General features: G+C 42.7%; 1 protein-coding gene and 1 long non-coding RNA gene across 2 annotated transcripts in view; both read left to right on the top strand.

Moving 5' to 3' along the window:
- Positions 1 to 1365, top strand: part of LOC136792641 (uncharacterized) — an 81222-nt gene extending 79857 nt beyond the window's left edge. Inside the window, exon 3 of the long non-coding RNA XR_010836724.1 lies at positions 1121 to 1365. This is a non-coding gene — a long non-coding RNA (uncharacterized lncRNA). The remainder of the gene's footprint in view (positions 1 to 1120) is intronic.
- A 1554-nt stretch (positions 1366 to 2919) lies between these two features.
- Positions 2920 to 14828, top strand: part of PHLPP1 (PH domain and leucine rich repeat protein phosphatase 1) — a 214018-nt gene continuing 202109 nt past the window's right edge. The window contains exon 1 of the mRNA XM_059041405.2: positions 2920 to 4650. Within this exon, the coding sequence (XP_058897388.1) occupies positions 3138 to 4650 (1513 nt within the window). The 5' untranslated portion in view covers positions 2920 to 3137. The remainder of the gene's footprint in view (positions 4651 to 14828) is intronic.

Raw genomic sequence — 14828 nt, 5'->3', positions numbered from 1 at the left:
CGGTCTGGATGGTGTTCCATGATACCAGTAAACTCCCAAGTACAAGTTTCATTGCCCTTATCATTGTCTATTATCAAAACTCTGAGGTTCCGGTTGATCTGGTGTTCAGGGGACTGTATATTTTTATGAACTCTCATTTCTTTCTCTCTTTCATCTCACCCCCAAGTTTAGTAACTTTACTGAAGGTGTTTGGAGGTGGAACCAGGGACGTATCACACTGGGTATCCTTGGTCGTCTGCTCTCCCCTAAACTCTGATTGCTATTATTTTTGATACAATGGAATATGACGTCGTTTAGATTATAGACACTATGCCTGAAATAGTTTCTCTGTGTAGAAATTATAATCTGCATTCTCCCCCCGCCCACAAAAAAGGACCCACTGTTTTTTGAGGCTGGAATATACTTCCTTTTTCTTCATGTTGAGATACTTGAACATAATTCATTATTCCCTTTCTCCTCCCAATTTAGTAATCACTAATACCAAGTCTGGCAGGTGTGTATGAAGACTCTTCAACCCCTCCCCACTCCAGTACTCTGTATACTGAATTCTCTGACCAATGCTTTTTCTTTAATTTTTCCCCCTTGGAGGAGGTTTTCTGGTTACAAATAACTTCAAGGGGTAAATACAGTTCCTAGAGGATGAAAAGGCAAGAGTCGTGGTGATTGTGTAAAACTAAACAACAAGACTCAGAGCTTTTTGAGAACAGTGCTATGATTTCTTAGAGAGGATGCAAATGGACATTGGGCCAATGGTGACAGAATTTGATTAGAACAAACTTCCCTTGAGTTTGTTACATTAGCTAAATAAAAATAACTCTAGAAAACAGATACATGAGAATTAATATATATTTCTTAATATAGAAAAAATTAAAGAGGTTTATAGGAAGTCAGCTAAGGAACTAAAAAATATAAAGAAATGTAAATAGTCTGTGTTTTAGTGCTGAAATTTAACGTTGTCTTTGTTTTTTAACCTTATTAAAGTAAGGCTAAATTAAAATACTGTTCTTTTCATTTCTAGAATAGTTTGTGTTAGGTGCTACTCAAGGTACATATGGATTAGGCAGCTGAAATACATCTTCAAGATCATTACCTCTTTCTCTGCCTCTTTACTTTCTTTCAGAGACTTATCCTTCAGCAAGTACTCAGCTTCATTTGTTCCAGAAAATTTCATCCAAAGTGAGGTCTCTATTGTTGGACTCCCTAGACTAGGTCAGTTCTCTTGTTTTATTTTTGCTTCTTCCCATGGCACCTAGTATTTTCCCCTCCTCCACATCCCTCCCACTTGTTGAACCTCTTTCTTGCTACTCTATAAGCTCTGTGAAGGAAAGGACAGTATCTGATTTATTCAATTGCTGTAACAGAGTACCTGGCATATAATATGTTTATAATTATTTGTTAAATTAATTGACTTGACTATCTTATGTCTCTTGGGAGAACTTGCATTCTTCCTAATTTAAAAAATGTAACTCTGTGCTGTTGATTGAATTGAAATGGAATAAACATTTGTTTCATGAGACCAAGAGGTAATACTTCAAAAGAAAAATATAAAAAATCATTTTCAGGAATTTCAAGAATCAAGATAACTATATATTTTTTGGTCCTGTAACTTCCTCCATTCCTCTTCAGTGAAACTGTGTAGACAACCCAAGTACAACTTTCCCTGCCCTTACTAGTTTCTGTTATTTCAGCTACAAGTTCCAGTGTCTCCGTTTCTCTCTCCTTCCTCTTTCCTCAAACCCCCCCACCCCCAATTCACCCCCAAGTTTAGTAACTTTATTGAAGTTAAGGCAGGCCCTGGATAGTATGAAGTTGAAAAAGTCTCATATGTGAAAATCCAGATTTATAAAACAATGTGGGGGAATAGTAATTCAATTTAAAAATTTACTAAGTTCTTTCAAATAGTATGCTATTCTAATCTAGCCTACAATATTGTTTCAACTGACAAGAAAGTGCAACTTTTCAGACCGTAGCCGTAGAATATAACTTTTTCTGAATGTTGAAAGAAAAAACAAGGGAAGGCGTTAAGAGAGAACATACAGGACCAGCCCATCTCATATCCCACCGTGTCTCCATTCCAGCGTTTCTTCTACTTTCCATCGCTTTCTGTGTCATTAAGTTACTTCAAACCTTAAGATCAACAGGGAAAATGAGATCTCAGCCCTTTGCCTTTTTCCTTCTCAGATGTAGGAACTGGAGGATCGGGTCAGGGCTGCACGATTTCCACTAAGCACGTTCAATGAGTGGTGGAGGTGAAGACCAAAGGCTAGGGACCTTTGTACCATTTAGAGTCCCTCAAAGCCCTCTGTTTTAATCAGCCGGAAAACCAAAGTCTTCTGGGGAGCGGGAGTGGGCGGGCTAAGTACAAGTTAATGAACAAGAACATTCCCGGGCACGGAGTTCAACAGCAGAGGGCAGAATACCCACTGTCCAGAGCACACGGCTGGCTGCAAGGAGGGGCATAGTTTAAGGATCTCTGGGGCTTGTAGTTCACCACGTTTCCTTCGGACATGCCCGTCCGCGCACTGGAACTACAACTCCCAAGGTGCACCGCGTGCATCTGTCGTCTCTGCCTCCCCCTCTCTGAGGCTCGTGCCGGAACCTCCCGGGAAACTGCCCCCCGCAGCCCCGCCCTCGTACGCCGTCCCGTTTGTTTACCCTGAAGCCCCGCCTCACCGTCGCCCTCCTGCTCTCCCCTCTTCTGCCTGGAATGCCGTCATGCAGGTGATGCATATTCATGAGGCCCGCCGAGGAGCTCCCGCCCTGCCCGCCTCCCGCCTTCCCGCTGCCGGCGCGTGATTAATATTCAATAAGCCCAGCTTCGCGGCGGGTTCGCCGGGGTGAGGCGGAGGAGTGGGCGGGGCCTGCGCTCGGCGCCCACGACCCGGGCGGGGAGGGCGTGTGTGTGTGTGTGGGGGGGGGGGGGGCGGTGGCAGCCAAGCGAGCGGGCGCGCGGGATGGAACACCGAGACACCGACGGAATGCTCCGAATTGCCACATAATCCTCTGGAACGGCCGTGCCGAACGCCATTGGCTTCTCCCTTCTCCCCGCGCCGCCGCTGTCTCCCACCTTCGCCTCCCCGCCTCTCTCTCTGCCCGCTGTCTCCGGAGCTGGGGGGGAAGCGCGAAGCCCCACTGCAATGGAGCCCGCCGCCGCGGCTACGGCGCAGCGACTCCCAGAGACCAGCAGGGAGGACCGAGCTCCGGCTCCGGCGGCGGCTGCAGTGGCGGCCGCGGCCGCGGCGGCTCTGGCGGCGGCAGTCGGGGGTGGCCGGAGCCCGCAGCCCGCGCTGACCGCGGCGGCCCCGAGCGGCGGGGCGCGGGAAGAGGCCCCCGGCGAGGCGCAGCTGGGGCCGTTGCCGGGCCGGCCGGGAGGCACGGGTCGCAGGAGGAGGCGCGGCGCCCCCCAGCCCACCGCTGGCGGGGCTGCCCCGTTGCCTGGGGCCGGCGGTGGCGCCAACTCCCTGCTGCTAAGGAGAGGGCGGCTGAAGAGGAATCTGTCCGCGGCGGCCGCCGCCGCCTCGTCGTCCTCGTCCTCGTCGTCGTCCGCGGCTACCGCCTCGCACTCCCCCGGCGCCACCGGCCTCTCCGCCTCCTGCTCGGCCTCGGCGTCGCTGTGCACCCGGAGCCTGGACAGGAAGACGCTGCTCCTGAAGCACCGGCAGATGCTGCAGCTGCAGCCGTCGGACCGGGACTGGGTGCGGCACCAGCTCGAGCGGGGCTGCGTGCACGTCTTCGACCGCCACATGGCCTCGACCTACCTGCGCCCGGTGCTCTGCACGCTGGACACCACGGCCGGCGAGGTGGCCGCCCGACTGCTGCAGGTGGGCTACAAGGGCGGCGGCGTGGTAAAGGTGCTGGGCAAGGGACACCCCGACGCCGGTCCCCGGCTCCCGCCCGCCGAGTCGCGGGACTCGGGGCCGCCACCCGGGAGGAGCGGACTGGCCGCCGTCGGGGGGCCGCAGCGCGCTCCTCCCGCCGACCTGCCGCTGCCCGGCGCCCCGGACGGGTGGGCGCTCCGCGCCTCCCGCGCCAGCCCCGCGCCCTCAGACTCCAGCCTGGGCGAGCCGGGCGCCTCGCGGCTCCTGGATGGCGCGGCCGCGGGCCCGGCCTCCGACACCGAGAGCTTCAGCCTGAGCCCCAGCGCCGAGAGCGTGTCGGACCGGCTGGACCCCTACAGCAGCGGCGGCGGCTGCTCGTCGTCGTCCGAGGAGCTGGAGGCTGACCCGGCCCCGGTCCGGACCCCAACGGGGGCTCCTGGACAGCCCCGCCTGCCCCGACTTGGAGCGGGCTCCCGGCAGTCATCCCCAACGGCCTCCCCACCTCCGCCGCAGCCGAAAGCCCAGAGGGGCGTCGAGGGCCCAGGCGGCGCCGCCCGCGATCGGCCGCGGGAGGAGAAGGTGTCGGCAGCAGCGGCCCTCAGCCGCCCCCCGTCGACCCAGGATGGGAACGGGGCGACCGCGGAGCAGGCACCTCCACCGCCCACCCTGTACGTGCAGCTCCACGGAGAGACCACCCGGCGCCTGGAGGCGGACGAGAAGCCGTTGCAGATCCAAAATGACTACCTCTTCCACCTGGGCTTTGGGGAGTTGTGGAGGGTGCAGGAGGAAGGCATGGACTCGGAGATCGGCTGCCTCATCCGCTTCTATGCAGGTAAGATCACCTGCACTTTGACGCGTAGGGAATAAGCACTTCCAGGTCCCGAGAAATGTTTGGCCACCCCGAGAGTCAGCGCGGGTCCTCGGGAGTCTCTGTTACTTCTCTACAGCTTTCAAGTACGATTTGTGTGATACTAAATTGAGCAGTTTTAAAATCCGCGAGCTTTTGTCATTCTTGGGGGCTCCGAGGTTGGGAAGCAAGCTGGGAGAGGTGGCAGGGCCACCAGGAAGCACAGGGAGCAGGCACTCCTGAAAGAAGCAGTGGTGTCTTTAACAGTGAAGGTGCTGCCTTCGGACTTCTGTTCACCGGTTTGTTGGGTTTGAGGCAGTTTGGGATTTCAGGTAAACATCACGTGCACGTGATACCTACAGAGGAAAATGACCTTGAGAAACGCGCTGGAACACCCTCCCTCCGTCTGACTGTCCGCGGCTTGCCCTTCCAGCCCGGGAGCTCGCTCCGCATCAGCTGATGCTGCTCGTTTGCCCACTTAGTCCTCGATGGAACCCAGCAGCTGCGGTCCTCTTTAGCGATACTTTTCTCAGCGCTTTTTGGCTTTATTTCAGTTTCCTCTGTAAGTTTGATTCTTGCGTCAAAAGTGATTTTGCCTATTTCTTTCTCTCAGTTTCTTACTTCTAGCCTTTATAGCCAGAACTGACCATTGCGATGTGACTTGCAATAGGGATATATAGGAATCACAATACGACTTGAGGGTGATCTAAAATCTTCCTCATTTTTTTTTTCATTTCTAGATTAAAGGTCTTAAAAGGAGAGTTAAATCTTCCCCAGATTTACTAAAGTACGAAATTACTTCCCCACCTAGGTTGTATGTGGTGGTGGAAAAATAATCACACTTGTAATTTCATTAATCTGTAGCCATTCTTTCTAACTTAATGTTTTTGGTCCAACTTGTGTCCCAGTTTAGTCGGTTTGAATGAAAAAATTACTCACACATTGAGATATGTAAGACTGGTAGCATTCCTGGTGAGATGTTCCTTTATGTTTAATTGAAGTTTTTCTGTAATTCAAGTGGATTTCTGATGGATTTTTGCTTCGTAAAGAAAACCGTATCATAATACAACAGCATTTGTAATATCTGAAGATAATATCCCAACCGGATGACAAGCCTTTAAAAGCTTATGGCCTAGAAAATAGGTGATTTTTTTTTTCATGTAGGAGCAACAACTATATCATTTTCTCCTGTGGCTCATGTAATTTGTAAAATACTGTTATTTTACAAAAGCAGTAAATGGTAATAACACTTGGAATGAGAATATTTTCTTAACATGAGAATGTTAAATGCCCTTATAACCAACCAATTACATTGAAGGAAGTATATATAAAGCAAGGGATATGTTAAATAAGCAGTATTGAACATATTTCTTATAGAAAGAGCTCTGCATCCCTTCTTTTCCTCATGACTGAATTGTTGATCATGATAAATGTCCATGGGAAGGGTTTTAGGTGTCCCAGTCATGACATTTAAATCTTTGATTCCCCTTGATTTTCTCTTCGAGTGTGTCTAAAATGTTCTAAGTGGATGATATATAGGTTTTTTAAAAAAACTTATCTCAGTATAAAGGTGACAAATTATCTTTCTGGTAAATCGCAAATTTCTGGTGTGCTCATTTTAATCATTTTGTTTCGTTCTTTATGAAAAGCAGGAATTGTTGCTTCATTCTGAACTTATTTGCTTTATTTCTATATGCACAATATAAATACACATATACCTCTGTGAGTATGCTTGTAAAAGTAACTAATTAAATGAGGAAGCCATACAGAGCATCCAACCTGTTCTTGAATATGAAGCTGGTATGCAGGTGTCCTAGAAGGAAGATGCCTGATTGTTATAAAGGTATAACAGTTTTTATAAAGATGTTATAAAGATGTCTAATTGCTTATTTTATAGCAAGTTGAGCTTATTTTAAGCCTAAGAACATACCAAATGTCTGTGTTGATATTCATTTGTCATAGAACAAAATTTACCATATAGTGAGTCCACTTGAACTTTTGCAAGGAAGTTTAGTTACTGATGAACAAAAGGGCCTTGTTTTAAGGTGGTCTCACTCATCACCGGAACATTATCAGGACTTCACATGTAGCACAGGTTTGCACCAAGCTGGAGGAGATTCCTAGAAGTTACCCCTGTGCTGCAGTGGAATGTATGACACCCAGCAGGAAAGTGGCATGCTTTGGTAGTAATTCTTTTCCATAAGAAGAAGAGAATTAACGTTTGTTTTATATGAGATCCTTAGAGGGGGTGTTTTCCACCACATTCGTTTTTATAATGTTACATATAACTTACTCTTAAATTTATTGCTGCATATCTTTTTGTTTATTCTGTGTATGTGGAGTTAAGGATAGACTAGGAAGTTGCTTTTGAAGGCTTTTGAATATTTTCCTATATTTAAATTGAGCTCGTTATCTGTTGTTTATCTAGTTTATCTGTTTATAACTGGAGAAGTTCTTGTCCAGTGGAGAACTTTCATTCTCTTGAGGTCACCTTTCAGTTAAATTTTAGTATTTATAACCTGGCCTAAGTTATTCTTAAAAGGCTTTGAAAGCCATTTGTGGTTGCTTTGAATATTTAAATATTTATTTAGGTAAAGTAAAATGGAAGTCTTTAATGAGCTATAAAAGGCTTTGGACAAAAGGTACTATCTAATTACAGAGTTGTTGAGAAAAACTTAGTTTGAAAATTGTTGCTCCTCTGAAGCAACCATTCTCTTAGCTAACTTTAAATAAGAAAAAATTTAATTATGGCTCTATCTGAAGTAACTTGTGTGAAGTATTAAGTATATTAGGTACATTAACATTTAATTTTCCTTTAAGATCAGCCATCTTAAATTTTACCTGAGAGTAATTTTAGGTGAAAAACAATTCAAGAATTTAGGTTACTCGACATAGGTTACGGACTTAAAAACGTTAATGAGGTTATGTTTTGGACTCCCTGGAGGCGTCTGAGTCATTAATCAAGGGCAGTATTAAACTATATTTTTAATATTTTTGACTCTCTTCTACTGCCTTTTAGCTTTAGTCATCTGGCTGTTTCAGTTTAAATTGTAATAGTGGGAAATGATGTTGACAGAACGGAGAGTACACCCACTGTGGCTCGTGAATCTTGGACAAGATATTTTTATGTTTGACTTTTTGGGATTGCTCAGGAGAACGGACTCCTTACCCGCTCATATTTCTTCTCTTTTTCTCTCTGGGATGATCAAACCGTACATGGTTTCCTACATGGAAACCAAGAACGGGTGGTTCGGCATTAAGCTGTAATGTTGACGAGAAGTCTCTTATTACTATAATTGCAGCAGTATTGAGTAACGTGGTATGAACATGTGACACCAGTGTGCGCTTAAGCAGTCCTTTCAAGAACAGAGGGTTTAATTTTATTTTTGTTGCTTTTTGTATTTAAATTTTATACTTGTTTTTGATGTAAAGTGAGTGCTGTCTTGTCCTTCATAACTGTGGTTTGATAACGTCTATTAGTATGTTGGGTTTATTATCTTCAAAAATCTTAAAGAGCTTTCACATAAATTATCTCATTTGTCCTTTCGGAAACATTATTAGGGAGGAGTGGGTGTCAAACCTCTTTTCAGATAAACTGATGCATAGTTTTGATTCTTGCTTGTGGTTTTTCAGTTCTTGGCAGAGCTGAGAAGAGAGAGTATGCATATTCTGTTATACAATTCATATTACTTTCCATGAATCGAAGTTGAATTTCATTTACACTTGAAGTTTTCACTTGGTTAAAAGCATTCCGAAAATATTCTATTTTTGTTGGTAATGAGGTGATATTATCCTCTAGTCCAAAGTGGTATTCCTTGTGAAATGTGGTTGGTTCTGTTTTTAATCATGCTGCCTTTATAAAGAAGCAAGACTGGCAAATAAATGGACAATATAGAAAGAGTAGAAAGTGTTCTAAATATTCTGGTTGCAAATAGTCTTACATGCATTTAAGTTGGCATGAAATAAAGTTCACCTAATGATGCTTTATTCTCTTGCACACGCCTCATTTGTTAAACTGTAAATCTTCATTGGGTATAGAGCATTAACACTTTATCTGAAAAGTGGATAACTTTTGAGGGTAGTGGTGTGACATTTCAGTTCCTTTAAAACATAGCTTTACTTGTAAAGCTATCGAAAATAGCTATCATGAAAGGTTTGCGTAAACCTTTCATCTTAAAGTAAACTTATTTGTACTTTAGTGATCAGTAGTGCTCTATTGATGTCACCATGCTGTTCATTTTTTCTAATTCATATGTCTTACAGAGTTAGAGAGTAAGCTACTCTGCCTGATTTTCATAGTTATTCCTTAAATGGTGTGTTTTTTAATGCTCATTGAAATAATTATAGGGAGAGGAGATGAGTGTAAATGAGTTTATGAAGTTTCTGGTTGAAAGTTTTATCTTTTTGTGGCTATAAGATTGTTGAAACAGCCACCTTAAATGACTGGTTATCCCAAGATTCTTATTATTTTTTAAAGAGTAAGGCGTTTTTGTTGTTTTTGGTTCTCTTTCTTTATAGAATGATGAATTTGATTTCTTGGTAACATAACGTTCATTGATGTTGTATATGATCCAAGGCTAGTATAATACTTGGCATTTTAGTTTAAACATTTGTTGAATTGAGTTTGAGGAATTTTGTTAAGCAGCTGGTGGTGTGTGTCCTGAATCTTCAGCCTTCCTTCCTGTTAGGGTCCCCAGGGGTTGTGTTAAACACACAGAGGCATCTCTTCCGTGGCAGGAGGTTTTAGATGTGCCACACGCTGTTCATATCTTCTGTTTCACGTGAGTGGAGCTCTATGTGGGTTTTGAGAGAGTTCTCTCTCAGAGGTTTCTTAGAGTTAACAGGTGGTTTTTTTCCCCCCTTTTTCAAAGGCATCTCTTACCTAAACTTTAAGATGAATTTAATGAGACATCTGTCAAATGAGGCGTTTTAGATTTAATGATTTTGTTATGTGCCAGGGTTGAACACGGTTCAGTCTATCTGGACAGGAGAAGGGTTTAATTGTACTGTGAAAGTCGAGAAAAGCCACTCAATAGAAAAGCTTTTCCTTTAAAGACGCCTGGCATTTTGAAAAAGAGAAAAAGATGTTATCAAAATGTCCAAAATAGTCTGGGAAAGTGAAGGCTTTTTTTAAAAGTCCCACTTACTAAACCCCACCCCACCCCTTGATCGCAGGCACCTGGTATAACACTGGTAATGAGGGGTTCTGAATCTACCCTCATGTGCCTCTGCTTCTTGGGCAAACTCTTTTTAATGCTTACCTTTGGTTTTCTAAAGATAGTATAATTAAAACAAAACAAAATCGACCATTTGGATTCTTTAGACATATTAGGTATTTATAACCTAAGTCTCTGTGAGGGGTTGTGTTTGGATTTGTTACGAAACTTTAACTCTAGGCTTTGGAAAATTTTGGTAAACTGAAACTCAAGGGTCTGGAAAAAATAGACTTTAATGGTACTTTGATTAAAGAACATTAGGATATTTGGTTAACTATGAAATAGCAACTCTTTCAAGTTGTGTGATAATTGTACTTTAGAATCAAGAATAATAATAGTTACCGGGTTGCTGAAGTGTAATTACATGTTGATTTAGAGATGGAATAGTTTTGTTATATATATAATATATATGTCCAGTATTCCTTTTAGTATGTTAAGTGAAACGAAGCATAGCCATCCCATAATGCCACATTGATGCTGAAATAATTGTTTCCCTGTTGTATTTTTACATTTGAGATTGCTTTAATAGGTTGTAAAATGTATTTAATGATAGAGTGTCTTATTAAGGTACTAGTCCAATGACCTTTGAGTTTGGAACCTAGAAGTTCTCTTGGAAATGGAGTGAAATACTCTATTTGTAGGTTGTACACATTTTTGTGAGTTTGTAAATGTCAATACTTTAGCAAAAAACAAACAAAAAAAATCCAGAATCTTTGACATGTATTTTCTCAAATGAAGCTTGCTAGAAGTAAATTAGTCTCATTTCCAGTTATGTGAAAGCGTTCAGTTGAAGACTGAATAAAATTTGAAATAATTTGGTTTTGGACCATTTCAATGAATGAATGAAAAAATCTAATTCAAAATTTGAGATACTTTGAATTGGTTGATTTTGTTTTAGTTTTTTCCCCTGCATTCTTTTCGGGCAGGAAGAGTTTTGAATTTGTTGCTGTCTAGTTCTACTGACTCGTACATCTGATGATGAAGAGCAGGTGGAGAGTGAATCTTTTCAGATGTCTGCCTTCATTAATAATATGTTAGAATGTGTGGCGCCTTGTTTTCAAATACGAGGCGTGTTTTTAAATATAGCAAAAGAAAGTACGAACTGTATTTGTTTTCACTGTCTGTTTAATAATTATCTGGATTTCACAATCAGTTCACTCCTGACACATGGTCCAAAGAGTGAAATTTTATGCATAGAACCAGTTTTTGACCTTTTTGTCATGTTTGAGAAATATATTCCTAAGGAATTCTTTCTTTGTTCCTATCCATATATTTTGAAAGCTTTTGGCTCTACTTTAGCACTTGAAGGGGTGCTCCATCTTACGGTTTTTGAGTTTGGCTGATGTATCCTGGGGTCAGGTGAAAGTAACTTTGTTACGGTTTGTAATTTAAAGAAATGGGTCAGAGAGTTGGGAAAGTTGGTATGACTTTGGGCATTCATTTTAACTTATCCTGGGCTTTGATTTCCTCATCAGTAAAATGATGAGCTTGGAGTAGAATAAGTCTAAAATCTCTTCCCACTCTTAACATTCTGGGGCTTCATTAGAGAGCCTGGTCTTCACATTAGAAGGACCAAATGTTGTAGTTGTTTTAAGTTCCGTACGACCTATCCATGGGTTTAAAAACAGCCAAATCTCCAGCTTTTTGTCATGGAGAAAGGAACAGGCTTGGACCTAATACGCACAAGTCAGCCTAAGGTTGCCAGCCAAAGAATACCTTTTTGGAGTCGATTAGGACTAATGATGGAATAGATAGTGTTTGATTACCCTCCCCCTGCCAGCTCTACTCTTCAAAGTAGAATTCAGCACACTAGAGATGAATTTAAAAAAATACGTCCTTTTAAAAGTTGAGATAAGATTCTGTTCTTAAGTTGACTTATAAAGTAGGATACTTTTATAATCCAGTTTATAAACTTTACTGTAGTGATAACTCTGTATTTGAGGGATCCAAATATCGGAAACTTAATGGTTCATTAGCTTTAATTCACGGTGAGCTGTATGTGCCTATCTACTTGTGCCTAGAGTCAGTAGGAGAAAAAGCACATAAAATTTTTTTGGTGTTATTTTTGATTAGATCATAGAGTTTAGGATTCTGTAGAGATCCTAACATCTGTATTTTTATAGATGAGGAAAGCAAGCCCTGTAGAGGTTGAGCGTCTGGTCCACGATCGGTGATAAACTCAGTCTCAGAATTAGGAATAGCACCCAGGATTTTGATTATCTGTCTAGTGTTCTTTTTTTCCCCACACTGAATTTATATACTTACTATCTTTGGATTCTCCTTTATTTTGTATTCAAAATGAAAGTTTAAAAAGTTGAGTGTGCTTCACACATTTGGTGCTTTCTCAATTACTTCAAGGTGTTTCTAGTTTCTTTTCATTCTAATCAGTGTTTATGAGAGGTTACATATCACTTTGACAGATTATGGGCGGGCTTCTAATGGAACAGTTGGATATTTTAATTGCCGAGAGGGAAATTAGATTTCATCAGTGATGTTACCCTTTGGGGGTTTTATGATAGAACTTTAAAGTTGACAGATGTTTGACTGAAAAGAGTTACAGTGCTAGAAAATCAATGGTTATTTGTCCAGTCCTTTAAAGTTGAAATTGTTAGAAGAATGGAAATGTGGAAAACCACTGAATTTTAAAAAAATATTTGGAAGAAAAATTTAAGAATAGATCTTGAAAAAACAATATCCCATTCAGACATGTGTTCATTAAAAAGATTCAGTATTCATAGTATTTTTTATTTCATTTTTTTTAAGAAAAACGTATCTTCTCACAATTAAATGCACTTAGTTTATTTAGGTACACATACACAGCCCTACTTTTATGTGATATAAATTGAAACAACTTAGTTCAGTAATCTTTGGGCTTTTGCCGTTTGCTGGTTTTGGAAGTCTTTATCATGAAATCTGGTACTGCTTTGAATATCTTTGAGAGAGGGAGAGAAATGTCCTGCTCCTGTTAGCAAAAAGACAGTTTGTGTATATTTGTAGGGGTGAGAGAGAGATTCTCTTTTATATTAGGTTCCATTTTTAACTTAATCATTTACCTTAAGTAAAAGTTTTATATGGAAATTAATCTATGGAGTCAATTAATTCCTCAAAGATGCCTGTTCAGTTTTTACTATGAGGAAGGGAACTTGTAAAGTGCAGAAGTACAAATGGGTAAAAATACATTGCATCTGGCATATGGAATTTGTACTCTAGCTGCTGAAGCAGAAAAGAAATTTCTCTTGATGGTCTCTGAGAGAGGTAGTACGGCTGGGGTTAGCTGATGTGCAGGTTTATGTAATAAATTGAATCTCTCCTTCTGGAAAGAAGTAAACATCACTGTAGTTGGAGGAGACGCACTCTCTTCCTTACACACATCCCACACATGTGTACATGATACACTCACACATGCACGCACACAAGTTCTTCACTGAGTGCTGAGGCAGGATGTAATGGGAGGTGGTAGCAGGTGGGTGGGGTAAACAGTCTTGGGGGGAAAAGTCTCAATTAAAAAAAATTATAGTTCTTAATTACGTAGATCATTTTTTTTTCACATTTTAATTGGTAACTTATTTCTCCCATGAATGGCCTGTTCATATCCCTTGCCCATTTTTTTGTTTGATATTTGCCTTTTTCCTCCTGGCTTATAGATTTGTTTTAGGGGCGTATATCTAGGGAAACTAGATATAGATATACTAGCTTTGTTTTGTAAGTCACTATTTTCATCATCCATTTGCACTTTTATGTCAGTCTTTTCCTCTAGGTATTCAGGGTTCTGTGTCATGCTTAGGAAGGGCTCCCCCTCAAGATTTAAAAGAAATTTCCCATATTTTCCTGTGGTATATTACAGTTTTATTTGTATGTTAAAAATTTTAATCTATCTGTTGTTTAAGAAAGATAGGAACGGGACTTCCCTGGTGGCGCAGTGGTTAAGAATCTGCCTGCCAATGCAGGGGACACGGGTTCCAGCCCTGGCCCGGGAAGATCCCACGTGCCACGGAGCAACTAAGCCCGATGCCACAACTACTGAGCCTGAGCTCTAGAGCCTGCGAGCCACAACTGCTGAGCCCACGTGCCACAACTACTGAAACCTGCGTGCCTAGAGCCCGTTCTCCACAACAAGAGAAGCCACCGCAGTGAGAAGCCCGAGCACGGCAACGAAGAGTAGCCCCTGCTCGCGGCAACTGGAGAAAGCCCGCGTGCCCAGCAACGAAGACCCAATGCAGAAATAAATAAATAAATAGATAGATAGATAGATTTTTTTTTTTTTAAAAAAGACAGGAAGTAGGAAAGAACAAACTGTCCCCACACTTTTTATTCAATAATTGAGTATTTCTTTAGTGACTTAAACTGTCACTTTTCCTCAGTTTACGCCTCTTTAAAAAAACTGATAGGCATTTATATCACCCTTACTATGTGTGAGGCACTGTTTTAAGTGCTTTATAAATATTCACTCATTTAATCCTCATAACAACCCTATGAGGCAGGTAGTGTTACCAGCCCAGGGTTACAGGTAGAGAAACTGAGTTACAGGGCAGTTTAGGACCTTGTGTGGATGTGTCAAGCGAGCAAGGCACACGCAGGGTGCAAGCCCCAGCACTTGCTGCCACAGTTAACTAGTGTGTAGCAGCTTGCTTTGCCGAATGTGGAAAGCTTGTCCTTGATAACCTTCTGGGGCCAGTTCGGGCAGATCAGCGCTTGGGAGGCATGGACTTGGAAGTACTTGAGGCTGGGACCTGCATTCTGGCTGTGCCCCTGAGCTCAGAGCTCTACCTCTCTCTCTCCTTCTCTGTGGAGCTGGCCAGTACCTGTGAGCCACACAGCGTTGTTGAGAATATCAAAGGAGACGAGGGCAAGTGCCTAGGACGGCAGGACTGGGTGTAAACCAGGCCCTGGTCTTAGGATGCCAAGAGCACTGATGGAGGCACGAGGACCTAGATTTGACTGGGGGCT

Source organism: Kogia breviceps, chromosome 15, assembly GCF_026419965.1.
Source record: "Kogia breviceps isolate mKogBre1 chromosome 15, mKogBre1 haplotype 1, whole genome shotgun sequence".
Lineage (NCBI taxonomy): Eukaryota > Metazoa > Chordata > Mammalia > Artiodactyla > Physeteridae > Kogia > Kogia breviceps.
Note: the sequence above shows the minus strand (reverse complement) of the source record. Positions and strands in the feature narration are given on the sequence as shown.